The sequence below is a fragment of the Condylura cristata genome, unplaced genomic scaffold (assembly GCF_000260355.1).
Source record: "Condylura cristata isolate star-nosed mole 26May11 unplaced genomic scaffold, ConCri1.0 scaffold00020, whole genome shotgun sequence".
NCBI classification, from domain to species: Eukaryota; Metazoa; Chordata; class Mammalia; order Eulipotyphla; family Talpidae; genus Condylura; species Condylura cristata.
Genome location: NW_004567121.1, coordinates 22,728,663 through 22,745,311, shown reverse-complemented (window position 1 = coordinate 22,745,311; position 16,649 = coordinate 22,728,663). Strand labels below are relative to the sequence as shown.

The 16,649-nt window shown below is 37.7% G+C and overlaps 1 protein-coding gene across 1 annotated transcript in view; it reads left to right on the top strand.

Annotated features, from left to right (window-relative positions):
* RASGRP3 (RAS guanyl releasing protein 3 (calcium and DAG-regulated)) overlaps positions 1-16,649 on the top strand; it is a 92,369-nt gene that overhangs the window by 38,296 nt on the left and 37,424 nt on the right. The window contains exons 2-3 of the mRNA XM_004686302.2: positions 14,582-14,780; positions 16,005-16,107. Of these exons, the coding sequence (XP_004686359.1) occupies positions 14,711-14,780; positions 16,005-16,107 (173 nt within the window). The 5' untranslated portion in view covers positions 14,582-14,710. The remainder of the gene's footprint in view (positions 1-14,581; positions 14,781-16,004; positions 16,108-16,649) is intronic.

Here is a 16,649-nt window from a genome sequence, read left to right as displayed (position 1 = left end):
AAGAAAGACATTAAATAATTACAAAGACCCATTCAGATGGCCCAAAGATTATATGTACTATTAATCTAGTTATGGACTGTCTTGCACTAATGTCTAAGACCTTGTGGTTTGCAAGAAAATAAAATGTCATCAGCATCCATCAGTATATGCTATATTTGAAGAACTCAATGTAACAGTGTTTTTGTGAATGGTTGTGAATTGTGTTACTGTCTATGCAGGCTCCGACCTCTCCTCTAGGCTAGCTGGCCTGTGTGGAAAGTGCCATGTGGATCACATGGCCTTGTGTTCCCACTGATGGCATCTGGCCAAGGTACTGAAGGATATCGAAGATGAATGAAGCGGTGAAGGAAGCATCTTCATGGGGGAGGGGGAAGTGTACTATCTCTAGCTCTTGAGAGGGTCACAGATGCCTCTACAAAAAGAAAACCCTTATATGTTTTAACTGGATGTTCAGTTAGAAGTTGTGAATGGCCTCTTGTGACAGGTAAAAATCTCAGTACTTTAAACGTTTGTGAATCTAAAAACCTGATGGTGAGAATCATGGAATGGTGATATTTTTTCAAGCCTATCCACTTTTAGCAATGAAAATGACATCAAATTATAGAATCTCAGGGAATATTGATTTCTCTTTCTTTTCTGAAACTCTCTGGGGGAGTAAGTTTTTGAATAGTAACTTATAGATCCCTTTGAGACTGTGGGCAGATCATCCATCCAACCCAGAGGGTCTCCTTGTATTTATTTCAAGAGTTTAATAAGAGGCACTCTTCCTAAACACGATGATCCTATTTTGTAAATAAGTCTCTTCCACTGTTAGGATTGGAACCTTTTTAACCCTGAGGATTGCTCTCCCCAGAAAGAAGCTTATGGGTACCAACATACAAAATTTGATGTCATGAGTTTTTACACGTTTATTTTTGGTCTCTGATTCAAAGCATTGGTGTGAGCAGAAATGTATCCCCCAAATTCATATTGTTGAAGCTATAACTCCCAATATGACTGTATTTGTAATCAGCTCCTAAAAGGAGGTAATTCCAGTTAAATGAAATTATAAGGCTGGGGCCCTAATCCAATAGAGTTGGTTCCCTTATATGAGTGAGGGCCCGTAGGACTCTCTCTGTCATGTGAGAGCACTGCAAGAATGTGAACCAGGGAGAGAGTCAGAACTGAGTCAACCAGCTATCTGATTCTGGATTTCCACATTTCTCCAACTATGAGAAAAAATTTTCTATTAAGTCTTTGTTATTTTGTAATAGTGGTCCAAGAAGACTGACACTGGCCTCTATCTTAGAAACTACTCAGGCCCCTACAGAAGCAGTGCTCATAGTCATTTATCCATGAAGGGGTGGGGCTGGGGGGAATTCCCTAGTGAGCCATGTTCTGTATGTGGAAGAACTTCCTTGGGGGCCCTGGGAGGACAGGGCAGCACTAGCTGAATGCATATGCCTGGTGTCTCTTTCTGCCCCAAGCACAGTGTGAAGGGCAGTGGAAAGAGGCTGTATGTGTGCTGGTCTTGCACTTCTTCTCTATGCACTCCTCCACTGCACTGGGCAGGGCAGCCATCAGAATTCAGGGCCTCCTCAGATTCCTTTCACCCATTCAATAGGGGCCAATAATCCCATTTTATAGAATTCTCTCCTCACAATTAAGATTGGAGCTACTGAAGCCTGAAACAAACTGCTAGGAATGTGAGAAGTGTTTATTCCTAAAAAATCCATTGAGTGCATCCTTATCTCTCTGAAAAAGATGCTGCTGCTTGATGTGGGTGAAATTTGAGGACGAGGACAATGTTGTTTAATTTGCAGATTCTGGGAGAGCAGAATCTCAAAGCCTAGTGAAGCCATGGGCATTAATTTAGATTGGGAAAGGGTAACATATTCATGTCTGTTCTTTGAAATTTAAGAAGCCACCATCTGAATGCTGAAGGGTAACCAACAAAATATGTAGGGTTCCATAGGGCAAGAGTGAAAGAACAGACAGGATTCAGAAGCCAGGTGCCAGCTTTGACCTCCAAGCCGCACTTGCTGACGGTCACCTCTTCAGCACATCTTTGCCCATCTGTGTTAGACACCCAGTACCCAGCAGCTAGGGATTTTAGTTTTTCATTGAAGCCTTCACTCTCATTTTAGACAATAATACAATGATTGTTTTGCCATAAGGGGATGACTGCATACAAATGTTTTGCTAAGCAGAGGTCCTTCAAATCACAGCAGTCAGCAGAAGTTTCATACCTTGACCATATGGCTACTGCATTTTTCCACATCTAAGCAGCAAAAGGGCTGTTTCATCTCAGAAAATTCACTTTTAAGCAGATAAATTATCTTAAAAGTCAAACTTGAGACAGGTGTACTTGTTATGTCCTCCAGAACCCACTATGAGCCTGAGTTCTGTGGAAGCCTTACTTTCCATGTAAATATGTTCCAGTGATGTTACTTTTGGGGTTCTCCTTTATAAAACAAGGTTGGTAGTCTGGGAAAAGATCCTTTAAAAACATGGAAATGTCCTTTTTTCTTCTGAACTTCTGTGTTTAAAACCTTTAGAACAGCAGTTTTATGCCAAAAAGCATATAGGCCAAAAGTATCTTCAGAAGATTTGAATGAGCAAGATGATGAAACCAGGTGTTTAGAGACTAGTCCTTGCAGCTGCACTGACCGGTAAAAAAAAAACCCTCCCCCATTTTCTGGATTCTTTTTAAAGGACTAGACAACAACAAAGGAAGAATACCAGCTCAACTTGTATAGTTGCTAATTATCCAAGTGAGTCATTATCCAAGTACTGGAAATTACCTACAGGAAATTATCCTGAGGTCCCAGTGATGAATCCCTGGGATTAACTCAAATCTGACATGGAGAAATCTGCTGTTGCAGTTGTAGCCAACAAATCCAAAACAACAGAGAGAAATGGGAGACAGTGAAACTGGATACTATGGTGTGTGAAATCTGAAAATCACTCGCCTGTAAGCATGAGTAGGTACACATTTTTTTAGAGATAGCCAGGGTATACCCTGTTTGCCCTTAATCTTTCTAGACTCCCCAAAGTAAACTATTGAGAGTGCATTGGCACCAAGTACCATGCTCTTTGGGAATCATAGGAAACACCTGTTTTGTTGATTATAAGGACTTTTCTCTAAAAGAAAAACAGAAATCTGAAGAAATTGCAACTCCTGGAGGAAATCTAGACATTTGAAGCACATTGTAAATGGAGGTAAATAATAGCATATTAGCCTTACCAAGCTTGACTAGTGCTATAGGCATCCCAATTTTAATTTCTTGCTTGGGAACAGGCTAAAATTTGCCTTGCAGTTTGAAACTGCCCTTTAAATGAGATATGCCAAAAGGCTTTAGCAGAGTAACTGCTTTGTGATTCTCTCTTGTCCAGACCACAAACAGTAGCATTCAGAAGAGCTGCATGCACATGAGAGTCCTCCTTAGTCTTTGCTTATCCCTGAGATGTCAGTGGGCAGCCCCGTGTCTGAGACAGGGGTTTCTCATACAGTGTCTGCAGGCCAAGAAGACACTATGAGTAAGGCGGGCTAGGGAGAGAAAATTCTGTTAGGGACAGTGATATTTCACTTCTTCAATCTACTTAAAAAAGAAAAGGCATGTAGTGACATTACTGTTAAGGACAGTTGGTCTCAGTTTGGAGGGGTAAGGGAGGGGGCAGCTGCAACTCAATTCCAAACAGATGTTCACATACAGATGTTCAGTTCACACACAGATGTTCAGTTCACATACAGATGCTGCTCTAAACCCGGCAGATTTGATTTGCCCCCAAGAATCTAAAAGAATTGGATTTTAAAAAGTGAAAGTCTGGATTTGTTTATTTTTTTAACTAATACAAAACTTTCTTATATTTTGTGAGACAATCTTGTGCTGGCCTAAGCCCTGCCCAATGCTTCCTAATACATCTATGTAATAGATTTGTCCAAGATGTCATCATTTTATAACCTGTGGAGGCAGTATGAGGAAGACCCTATTAACTTGCACCATCTTCAACATGGAGAAAAAAACGAAGATGTGTAGATTATTATTTGTTGTGTGTATTTAAAATAGGCTTTTCCAAATAAGGAGAAAAATATTAAAAGCTAAAGGGCATTGGACCACAATAGTTATAATATTTAAACAGACACTGTGCTTTGGTATTTAGTTGCTGTGGCATCAGAGTCAATACTGTTGGGATTATTGTGGAAAGTATGATTTTTGTGTCAGAACCCAAGAGCATACGTACTGTGAGCTACTACTGATACATTTGGCATCTACACAGCTATCTTGCCGTGAATACTAATTTCCTCAATAAAAATTCTTTGTAATGATTCAGGTTATTCCATATTACAAAAAAATTTGAACATTTATATTCAGGTGATACATGGAATTTTCTAGATAAAAAAAAATAGGTATTTGGTACCTGTAGACTGCCTGCTACCGCTACCAAAGGAAAGAGTCCTTTATATTAAAAAAGGAAAATTAATGTTTTATCTAAAAAATTAAAAATTCTTTTACAAAACTTGGTCCCCTTTCATGAAGCAAAACATCTTGGATCTTAAGTAGTAAATTTTTTTAGCATAGCTACTGCTTCAGAGTTTCCATTACTTTTTTTCTCAATCTTTGATGTTCTTTTAATAGTTTTGTCTTTATCTTCCAAACCAAGTCCTATCACATTTTATGTAGTAATAAATCAATAAGGGGATCTTATTTGTATTTGTATTTTTTGTTGTTGAAAAATGCAATAATTAATTTGTGCTGCATTTGGTATTAAGGAGGTATCTTTTTTACTGAATTGCTTGGTGAATACCTTCAGGTTGTATATGACTAATACTTAAAGAGTGCTGAGGTAATTAAATACATGTATACATGCCCTGTTGTTTCGCAGACTAGGATTAGAAGTGTGTGTTGAAAGAAGTCACTGGAGATGAGATTGTAGTGAGATGAAGACTGGAAAGGGTTTAAAACTGTGTGAACACGAAGGCTGTGAAATCCCCACAAATTACCACAGAAGCCATTGAGGTTTTTGTTCTAATTTTAGTGTCCAACTCACTTTCATTTGCTATTTCAGCTCTTTGGTATCCTTATTATGACTAGTAAATCCATCTGAAAGTTGTCTGGTGGAAATGTTTTTGTGCAGTATCTACTCCCAAGAATTGTTCTGAGGGTTATTAATAGGCTGACGTGCATTTTTTTCCATTTGGCAGAAGAATGGATGCAGTGTCAACCCTTGGATGCTATTCATGACTCACTAGAACATAAGATGCTATGGCATTTCTCTAAGTATTTGCTGAGATCTCCTGGTTGTTAATCTCTTTAAGGACAGGTAAATATCTTGTATCCATGTGCTTATCTTATGTACTTGATGAAGAATTGCTCAAAAATAGATTGTAACTAATGAGTAAAAATATTGAGATGGTAAATAAGGTTCTGGGAAGTCTAGAGTGAGCCCCAAGTTCCTGGATTGGGATATTGGGAGACAGGTTGAGACACTAGTTAAGGAAGGAAATATAGATAGGAGATACAGCAGTATAGGGAAGTGAAGAGAATATATTTCTTAATTAACAAAAATAAATAAATAAATAAATTGAGATATAATTCTCATACCACTTCCCTTGGAAAGTTTCCAATTCTGGGCCCCCCTGGTGACCTAGCGAGTAAGTCTCAGTGTTACCATCTAAAAGGCCTGAGTTGGATCCCCAGCCAGGGAGCTGACCCACAGATGGCACAAAAGACCTCTCCTGTCTCGCCCACTGCTCCCCTGAGCAGTGTATTTCAGTAGATCCACCTGTTCTGCTCCCCATTCTGTCTCTGATGAGTCCCTTCACTCCCCACCCCCAACACCTCTGGTCTACACCACAATTCTTCTACACAAAAATAAATTTAAAAACCTTTAAAAAAAGAATGAAAAGAAAGTATACAAGCCAGTGATTTTTAGTATAGTTGCAAAATTGTACAACGACCATTATCAATTCCAGTATATTTTTATCACTCCCAAAAGAAGCCCTTCACTCATTAGAGTCACGAACTAGTTCTCTTTTCCCTCATTTCCACAAATGTTAATTTATTTTCTGATGCTATGGATTTACCCCATTTTGTATAAACAGAATGATACAACATTTTACCTTTTGTATTTTCTGACTTTGTTCACTTAGCACAATGTTTTCTAGGCATATCCATGTTACAGCATGCATCAGTACTTCGTTCCTTTTTGATGAGTGAATAATATTCCACAACCGTATTTCGGCTTATTTAAGGACATTTGGGCAGTTTTCCTCTTTTTTGACAAATAATACTGCTATAAACATTTGTGTGCACATTTTTGTGTGGACGTAAGTTTTGAATTCTCTTGAATACATATATAATCATGGCTGTGGATGGGGGTATATTCTGAGAAATGCATTATGAGATAATTTGTTCCTTGTGCAAACATTGCAGTATGTACTTACATAAACCTAGATGATATAGTCAACTACAACATGTAAGCTACATAATTAGTTATGTGGTACAGACTATGGGGACCACCATGATAGATGAGTTGGTCAATTGTTGACAGAAATGTTAAGGGAAATATGACTGTATCTATGAGTAAATTTGCTGTACCATTTGGTATGTATGTTTACATTTTTGAAGAATTGCCAAGAATTGAAGAATCTCTAAGGTGACTGTATCATTTTACATTTCCGTTAGCAATGTAAGGCATGAACACTTACCCAAAAGTTAAAGAAGAATTGCCCACAGTCACACACTAGTGAGAAGCTGGGCTAGGATTACATCTGTCTATCTGCAGATCCCACCCTGTCCTCTACAGTATACCATGCAGCTAGCCTGTCTGGTTTCAGAATCAATGAAATAGAAGTGGAGTTTGGGCTGTGGTTGCAAATGAGTTTGCTCTGGAGTTTGAAGTGAGGGGGAAAGGCAAGGCAAAGAGACCTGCAGATACCCATAGGGACCTGCAGACCCACAGCAGCTGAGAGGCCATGCTGTGCCTTTTCGGTAGGAGAGGAGTCTGTGCACAAGACTGAGAAGGTAGCCAGAGCTGCAGGAGGGAAAACCAGGCAAGGGGGAGTGGGGAGACTTGCCAAGAAAACCATCTGAGATAATTCTAGAGAACAAATGACTGCTGAGCCTTTGTGCAACTTCTGCTACAACTTGGTAATTTCTACCAGCGTAGATTTGGTGACATGAAATGCAGAAATTGGAGGAAAAATTGGACAGAACTTGCTTTTGGTGATCTGACAGGGCATGGAATAGAGTCAGCAAATTCTACTTGGCCATGAAGGGGAGGAGTTTACTTCTTTTGATTTTGACCAGAAAAGAAAACCCATGTTTTCTAAAAAGTTGCTAGTGAATTAGTTGTAACTCATTAATTCCTCCTCTTCTAAACAAGAGCCACATTCCCATCACATTGCTTCCTGTAACAGTGAATGTGAAAAGTGAATGTGTAAAGCTACCTCTCTTTCTCTTTCTTTCTTCTTTGTCTCCCTAGTTCCAGTAACAAGTAAAAAATATCCATGATTCATGTACCATGAGTTACACAATTTCTGAAGGCAAATTTGGCTGAAGTGTAACAACTTCATAGTTCTTGAGAATTCCAAAAGTACTTTTCAGTATTTTTGAAAACACAGCTCCACTGACCTCCTTGTCCTCCATTTACTGATCTGTCATTAGCCCATTAATGATCTTTTTCTAATGGGGCACATATTTTAAATTTTGAACAACCACTTTATAAATGTGGTTTGCAACATTTCGTAATTTTAGGACTTCCTTTTTTAAATACTAAAATCTCCGTCATATGAATTTGTATTTTTCATTCTCATGAGGAAGGCAGAGTCATATTCTGCCTTCCATGGGAGAAACGATGAACATGAAACTTAGAGAAGCTAAGTGGGACCTAATACATTACTGTTCTTCGGTGAGTTCATTTCTCTTTCCTTGGTATGGAGAGATTTATTTTCAGGTATAAAGTGAAATTAGTTCATGTTTAGAAGAGAGAACTAGAGATATCACAGCCTCTTGAGATTTGTTTCCCTTTTAAAGAACGGAGGAAAGTATTTGCTCTAGGAGAAACATCAGAAGCAAAACTATAATGTCATTAGAGAAGTCATTTGACAGTGTCATTAGGAGACTCCAGCTGTGTATATTTAATTAAGACTACAGGAAATTTAAGCTTTTTTTTTTTATTCCCACTTTACTTTTAATAAGTTCCAATATAAAGTCTACCTCCAAATCCTTGATTCAGAAGTAATTTCACATGGAGACTTTACCATCTGATAAAAAACTAAGATAAAGGTACTGGTTTTTGTATAGGAGCAAAAGGTCTTCACTGAGATGATAACACATTATGGTTTGACATAAAAGGAATAATTAATTTTACACCTTTAAGCAGGCCTGAATCTATGTATATAAAAGTTAGCATCAAATGGTGTAAGAAATTTAGCTTTTAGGGGCCTCCCGGGTGGCACAAGGGGTTAAAGCACAGCACTATGAAGCTATCACCAGCCACTGCAGAATAAGTTCAATCCCCAGCCAGGGAGGTGACCCATATGGTGCAGCAGACCTCTCCTGTCCTGCCTTCTGCTCCTCTCAGCAGTGTATCACATTTGATTTGCTTGTTCTGCTCCCTACTCTGTTTCTGGTGAATTCTTCCACCCCCCGCTGAGTCCCCACCTGTACCCCAGTTCTTATATGCATAAATAAATTTTTTTCTAAAAAAAAAAGAAATTTAGCTTTTAAAGCTAATTCCCACCAAAGTGAAAATGGATAATAAAATGAAGAATAATAATGATAATGAATAATAATAATGATGATGGGTTTATTAAATCCAGAGACAGTTCAGATCACAGTGCACCCCTATTTGACCTCAATCATTTTACTCTATCATCAGCTGTTATTCTAAATAATGTCTTGTGTGTGTTTTTATACTTTTTTTCACATGACAATAAGTTTCTGGATACTACTATCCGTGATCCATCCCATGCCTAAATTTGGAATTATGCCCAGGTATTTCCAGTCACTTCACTGTCCAACACCACTGAATGTAGCTGGCATTTTCTGTTTTACTTTTGTGACCCATGTAAATTAATGCCTCCAGATGTCTCCTCCTTCAGGAAGTCTTCCTATATCTCTTTAAGCTCCACTTATGTGCTTCTCTACCATCTTGGACATAAGTCTCTGACAGTGGACGTAAGAAGTCTCATTGCTTTATAATAGCCAGTTTATAATCTGTATTCTGCAAAAAGTAATGGTAGATGTGCACTGTGCATTCTTATTTCGCACAGACTCTCTGAAGTACCTTCATTCTCTTGGAGCCTCCTTTACGTATATTTTATCCCATAAGATTATCATCTGGCCCCTCTGGGAGGAGCCATGGTTTTTATTTCACTCATGTCATCCACGTTGGTACCAAATACTTGACAGAAGTCCATAGCCAGCACAGAACTCATCTCACAGGCCTCCTTGCATTATCTTTAGTAACTTATAAGAAACAAGAGTTAGGCACATTTTATTTATTTCTGAATTTCTGGAAAGGGTTTGGCCTCCCAAAATTCAATGGGTAAAGTGCTCAGCACAGTAACATGCAAAGAAAGCACTCAGAACAATGAGTCCCTCTACTTCCTCCTTCACCATTCTCTTCAGCAGCAGCAGTATCACATTTGCCCCTAAGCAAATGAACAAAAAGGAATGTGACTTTATTGCAAGAGATGTGGAACAGTTCTTTGCAGAGTATTAGTGTCTCAGACAAGATTCTTTTGGATATAATATTGTCATCTCCAGGAGAAGAAAGCATTGGTCTTCAATAAAAAACTAATTTCACAAAGTGAAAAAGATTAAATATTAAATATGTTGACTATTTCCTAGTTTGGGATCTTATTTTGGTACCTTGTTTACAACCTGCACAAGTTATTTTGGTATCTTGCTTGTCATAGGAGGTCATAACCCTTCCATGTGGGGGAATGTGTCCATCTGGAAATATCTAGTTTCAAGTGTCGAAAATGTGCACATATTGATTCTCTTCCACATTCAGCGGCAGCCAACGCTAGGAAAATGCCTCCTTTGTTAGATTTCTATCATAATACCAGAGCTTCTTCAAGACTCATTTCTCATTTAACTTGAGTCAGATAGATTTAAATAAGTTAGTTTGGTAGCCAATACCAAATAGAAGGAACCAATGAAAATAAATGATCAAAATGGCGCTTAACCTTGCTACTAATTGTTACCAAGAATGCAAGGAGCCTTTTGAGCTGACCTCTGAGCTGGTTATTGACTTCTGTTCAGTATCTGGTACCAGTGAGTCCCTGAATTTGCCAAACTTATTGTAGTAACAGCAGCTATTCATCTGCAGACAAAAGGGCCGGTGAGAGAATGCTTAGAAGCAAAGCACACGGAATAGTAAATATTTGTTCTAGACAGGACTTCGCAATTCAGGCAAACCTTAACAACAGCTAAAATCTGTATGAATAGTCAGTGAAATACACTTTTTTTGGAGATGGGCCTGGGTTAGCAATTTAGTTAATATGATACAAACATGAAATTTAATTTCTCTAGCCAGCAAGTTCCTTATCTGTGAAATGGAATAACAATATTTAAAGTGTGTTATAAGACTTAAACGTAATATAAGTATTGTCCAATATTGTGTTTATCACATTTCTAGTCATTTGCAAGTAAAATACATAGAGGCTATTATTATTTTGTTTTCTAAAATCTAAGGAAATGTTGATTATTAATTTTATTAACATCATCAAAATTCTTTGCAGGAAAAATAACATTTTTAACTCAGGAAAACCCCCATTATCACACTTAATAAGACTAATCCCAGAAATAATGTAAAATATACATTTAGAATGGAAAAAAAATTATACATAGATCCTTCCTGCTGCCATTGTCAAATAATCTTGGAAATACTACTTCACTACCCCTAAATTGGGCTAATTTATTCCTGGGTCCTCATTATGATCATTTATAATATTTTAACTTTGTTTTATGCACTGGCTCCTTTCCTAAGTTCATACTACCCCAAATGGTTCATGATAGGAACAACTTTGTCAGTAATGGTAATGAGACAATGGTGAAGGATGCTGGGCAAAGGAACTCACTGGAGAAAACAGAAATTCAAAGAACTGAGAGACAACATTGTAAAAAATGAGCAAGAAAATGAAAATGAAAAAAGAACAGTGTAAAAGCAACCAAAGAATACCAAATATGAACAGTGAACTAAGAAAAAAACTTATCTTGTGATCTGTGATGACCTTTTTATTTCTTAATTTTTATCTTTTTAAAACATCTATTTATTTATGCATTTAAGAGCTGGGATACAGGCCAGAGATCAGGGAGATGGGAGGATTCGCCAAAGACAGACTGGGGAGTAAAACAGGCTGATGTACTGAAATACACTGAGGGGAGCAGCGGTTGAGACAAGAGAGGTCTGCTGTACCGTGTAGGTCAGCTCCCTGGCCAGGGATCGAACTCGTGCTGTGGTGGTTGGCAGTAGCTTGATAGCTCTGTGTGTTTAATCCCTGCACCACCATGCAGGCACGATGGTGACCTTTTTAAAGACAGTGGACAATGCGGTTACTTGAGAGTATGAGCAATATGGCACAGAGCAGAGATAGAGGCTGGGAGGATGGAGACTCAGGATGTGACTGAAGTTATAGTTCAGAAGTGAAAACATCCTAGATAAAGTCAAGAGGTGGGAGGTAATTTAATTCTTATTTTCTTTCTAATAGAATCTGTCTTCTTCTTTGCTGTTTCAAGAAAAGATAGGTGAAATGGAAGTAGTGGTCTATGACTTCATGAGGAACCTACCTACCAAATGTCCACATGTTTTAGCTTTGAGGTTCGTAGTTATGGAAACCATATGTGCCTAGATTATAACAGCAGAAACTCAGAACTGCCTGCTTCATAGAGAAGAGACTTGCTTACACGTTGTTCCAGAAAAATTAGCAAAATGATTTCAGAAACATAAGGAACAATAAACTTTTCCCCAAAACAGACTTCTCTCACTAAATGCAGTAATCTTGGTTCTCCTATGGGATCTCAGAGAACATAATCATAGCATTTTTTAGATCTCATGTCTTTGGTGAGAAAGGAAGGTTGAGCCTGAATACTGCCAGAACAACAAATACTATGACACTTTAGTTTTTAATCCTTAAGGTTTAACACAAAGGATTTAGGTACTTAGAGAACCCCCTTATCTCTCAAGGAATGCAAAGACATATAGGTGGTCTTAAGTACTTAGAAAATCCCCATATCTCTCTATGAGGGTCAAGGAATGTACAGACATATAGATAGTCATTTATATACCTATATACACATATACATATATGGATATATACACGTGTGTGTGTATCTGCCACTAAGAAGAGTCTTCAAGAGTTTTTAGTATTTTCCTTAGAACAGACAAGATAATCTTTGAACTTTGTACTTGATCATTATCATTTCAAGATTGTTTAATACTTACTAGATAACTTGTTTCATCTTTAAATCCTGAAATCTAGAGCCAGAAGGAAACTTCCTTCTCATTTTGGCATGCTTCCTAGACACCAGCCTGGAATTTAGTCCACAGTATCTCTGACAGGCATTACCTTATCTTGGCTTGATTTCAAGAATGGAATTCCATTGCTGATGAGTCCGTCTGCTTGCTCTACTACCTGATCCTCTAGTGTCAAATTTTTTTCTTCTATTTCATTTTCCCTTCTTTAAACCAACATCTCTCTTTCTGTTACTTGTATACATGGGACCTCTACTTTAGGGTAAGTCCCCCAACTTAAAAGTGTTTAAATATTGCAAAGGAAGAGGTAGTGCAGACAAAAGATACCTCCCTGAACATCCAATGTTTAATGGGCGACTCGGGGGATACATTTTATGTTACCTCTTTCTCCTACAATAGGCTAGTGAAGTAACCAGCATTAATGGCATTCAACTTACATGACATTAATGGCATTTACCTGTTTCACTGATAACAACTTTTAAAACTCTGAAACTTCTGAATTGAGATTCTGGGGTGCTAATCTCATGGCTCCTCTTTATTATTTCTAATAATCATTGGAAGTATATTCTGATTGTCCTAGGCAATCACAAGGGATTTTTGAAGATAGCAGTTTTATCAGTCATGTTAATGTAAGTTTTTTTTTAACTCATTGAACACATCACAAACTCTGGACATCACACACAGTAAGCATTGATTCCCTTTGGAAATGAGAACTTCTCTTTCCAAAATATTTCAAGCTCTGGGGAAATTTTGACTTTATCATTTTCTTTTCAGACTTCTGAGAAAAAGTCTGTGCTAGGAAACAATAGTTTTGATTGCAGTCATCAACACTAATGCAAGTCCTAAACCATTGGGCAACTAAACAATTGAGATTAAAGTAACACTGAGATTCACTGACATTCATAAAGTCAGGAATGATCAGGGCCAGAACATGATGAGCCCCACAACAAACTTCTAGAGATTTACTAACATTCCAGAATTAGTATTTAGTTTTTATTAAGTAATTCACATATATTTTATCTAAAATGGTATTTTACATTGTATGTATTAATTTTGATTTTGAAACACATTCATAGGTTTTTAAAAGGCTGAACTAAAACAAAACAAAACAAAAAAAACACCGATTAAAAAAAAAACCCATCACCAGATAATTACACTGAATGTTTTTGCTTTTAATTGATTTCATGAATGAAGTTTAGAAAAAAATCTCCAAAAACGACTGTCATCCAAGGTGTCTGGAAACGTATAATACAGAGTGAATTCTTTTGGGTTCCCATTACTTGTGGGTTTCTGTTATTTAATTTTGCTTGGGGATTTCTTTCTGTCCTTTTACCAGGTTCTCCAAAGTACTTATAATCAGATAAACCAGTACTATAAATTGTTTCCCCAATGCATTTTTCAATAATGATAATTGCCCTTAAAATTCATTCAGGCCTGGAAATCTGTCTAGGTGGAACCAATATGTATTTCTTTAAATTACTGTAGATAAGGTAAGAAATTCCCCCAAAATATTTGTCAAAATGTTTGTCATGATATTAACAAACATTACGTCTTTGGGGGATGAAACTATGCGTCTTTTTTTCCTTTCCTTTTTCTTTACTGTCATATTTTAAATGTTGCATGTATACTATTTTGATAAAAAAAAAAACTTTTGAAAAAGTGACTATAGACACAATAATACCCACGCATGAAGCGAGAGCTCGGGTTAATGTCAGACAACAGAAAGCTAATGTGCAGACTATAGACTATTGTCACCAGTTTACTCCACACATCTGGTTCTCATGTGCCAACTTGTTTACATGTCACAAGTACAACTAAAACCATGGTAACAGGACTTTGATCCAGGTTATCTATAAACCCTTGGAGAAGGTCAACCCCTTCTCCAAATAAATCAGCTGAATAATTTTATATTTTGCCTCAGAAACTTGTTTAGTGAACTAGGCTGTAAGAGAAGTAATATAGCTACTAAGTAGTCAGAGTTAACAAGACTGAAATGAAACACAGCACATGATGAAAGAAACAATCAGTGGAAGTCATTACCATTTTAGATAGAAAAGTGAAGCCATGACAGGGTCTGAACTCATCTGACAACTTTCTCTTCCTGTTTCTTTAGCATCTTCCTGAAGTACAACTAAGGACAGTACCCACCACTAGGTGCAAACACCACCAACTTACAGGACTATGGAGATGATCTGTTGGATGCTGAAAATGTCTCTAGTTTTTTGACAACGGTTAAATAACCATGGGGTCAAGTGGACTGGGGAAAGCAGCAACACTAGATGAATTGCTGAGCACGTGCATCGAGATGTTCGGTATGAGCCTTTTCTCCTCATCCCTTTGCCTTGATCCAACCATTGCCCCAGTCAGAAGCGAGTGGCTATGTGGGACAGACTTCAGTCTCCATCCCTGGTATTTAAGGCCTTTATGATCGACCCCAACCTGTCCCCCACTATCGTTCTCTGCATTTTTTTCCCTTTACTGCCCACAGTTAATACCCCAGGCACACTATCCAGCTAAATGTTGCTGGAACATTCTCTGCATCTTTCTACCTCCATGCTTTTTATCTTACTCCTTTTTTTTTTTTTAAGATTTATTTATTTATTCATACAGAACTGGGGTACAGGCAAGAGGATGGTGAGAGGTTTCACCAGAGACAGAGTGGGGAGCAGAACAGGCAGATTGATAAAGTACACTGCTGAGGGGAGCAGCGGGTGGGTCAGGAGAGGTCTGCTGTACCATGTGGTCACCTCCAGGGCTGGGGATCAAACTCATGCTGCAGGGGCTTTAGCATCTTAGTGCTGTGCTAACCTGCTGCACCACCAGGGAGGGCCTATCTTATTCCTTTCATTGGGGCCCCTGTTTCAGGTCTCATCTTGAATGTTCTCTCCATTTTTCATGATACCTTCCTGATCTTCCCTGCCAGGAGTGCTGGTAAACTACTTTCCTTTCCACAGCCCACTGTTACTTTCTTATGACCCATAGTATATGTTATTGTGATGATTCCTTGTTTATTTGACTTAGACAAGTGTGGGTGTCACAGACTGATGCCTTCTATAGTTTGAATAGGTCATATATCTCTTACCAGATTATCAACTCCACAGATAGATGTTTTCTATGTTGTTTGTGTATCCACCTCAATATTTTGCATTAGTCCTTGTTGAAATGATCACAACTAGAATGGGGTTGCCAGATAAAATATAGGATAGCCAGTTAAATTTCAATTTCAGATAAACCACATTTCTAGTACATGTCCTAAATAATGCATGAAACATACTAATATTAAAATACTATTTGTGGTTTATCTTAATTAAAATTTAATTAGGTACCCTGTATTTTCATTTGCTATATCTGGCAACCCTAAGCCAGGGGGAGAATGAGACCTACCTATGTAATTGGCAAGGAAATGCCAGCAGAAGTAAAAGGAAAACTTTAATTGGCTCTGTAAGAAATTTTTTGACACTGATGTTTCTCTACTGATATTAGAAAAAGAGTAAAACTATTATCTCCTCACCTCTCATTTTGTTTTTTTTTAACAGATGACAATGGAGAGCTGAATAATAGTTATTTGCCAAGGATAGTTCTACTGATGCACCGATGGTATTTATCTTCCACTGAACTGGCAGAAAAACTTCTCTGCATATATCTTTTCAACTATTGTGTGATTTTTATAATCATAAACCAATTTCTAAACTTAGATAGTGTCTCACCAAAACCAGTAGACAGTGATGCAGTCTTCATTCAGCATTCAGTTGCCCAGCTGTTTTGTGGCTATATATAGATTTCTCGACAAAACAGCTGGACGGTGGACCAAATAGTCGATCATCCATCTGGATGTTTGTGCTACTTGAAAATAATCATCAGATACGAAATGAAACAGCTGTAGACTGAATGTTTCTGACTTGCCAAACATCTCTGCTGGTAGTAAATGAAAGCATATTTAACAATGATTCAAGTCCTCATTTATTCCTTTTAGGATGACAAAATGGCAGACCTAGAGGATACAGTTTAGACATACGGAAATGTCACCCAAATAATATGACCTGGCTGAGGCACAAACCACCTACTCTTTCACATCTTTCCTTGCTGGCAAGCCACAATAGTATAGCAACTTTATTGTAATTTTTTTTTTTTTTTATTAACCAGCTTTTTTTTTAAGTCAACCTAAAACTATTCTAAAATAT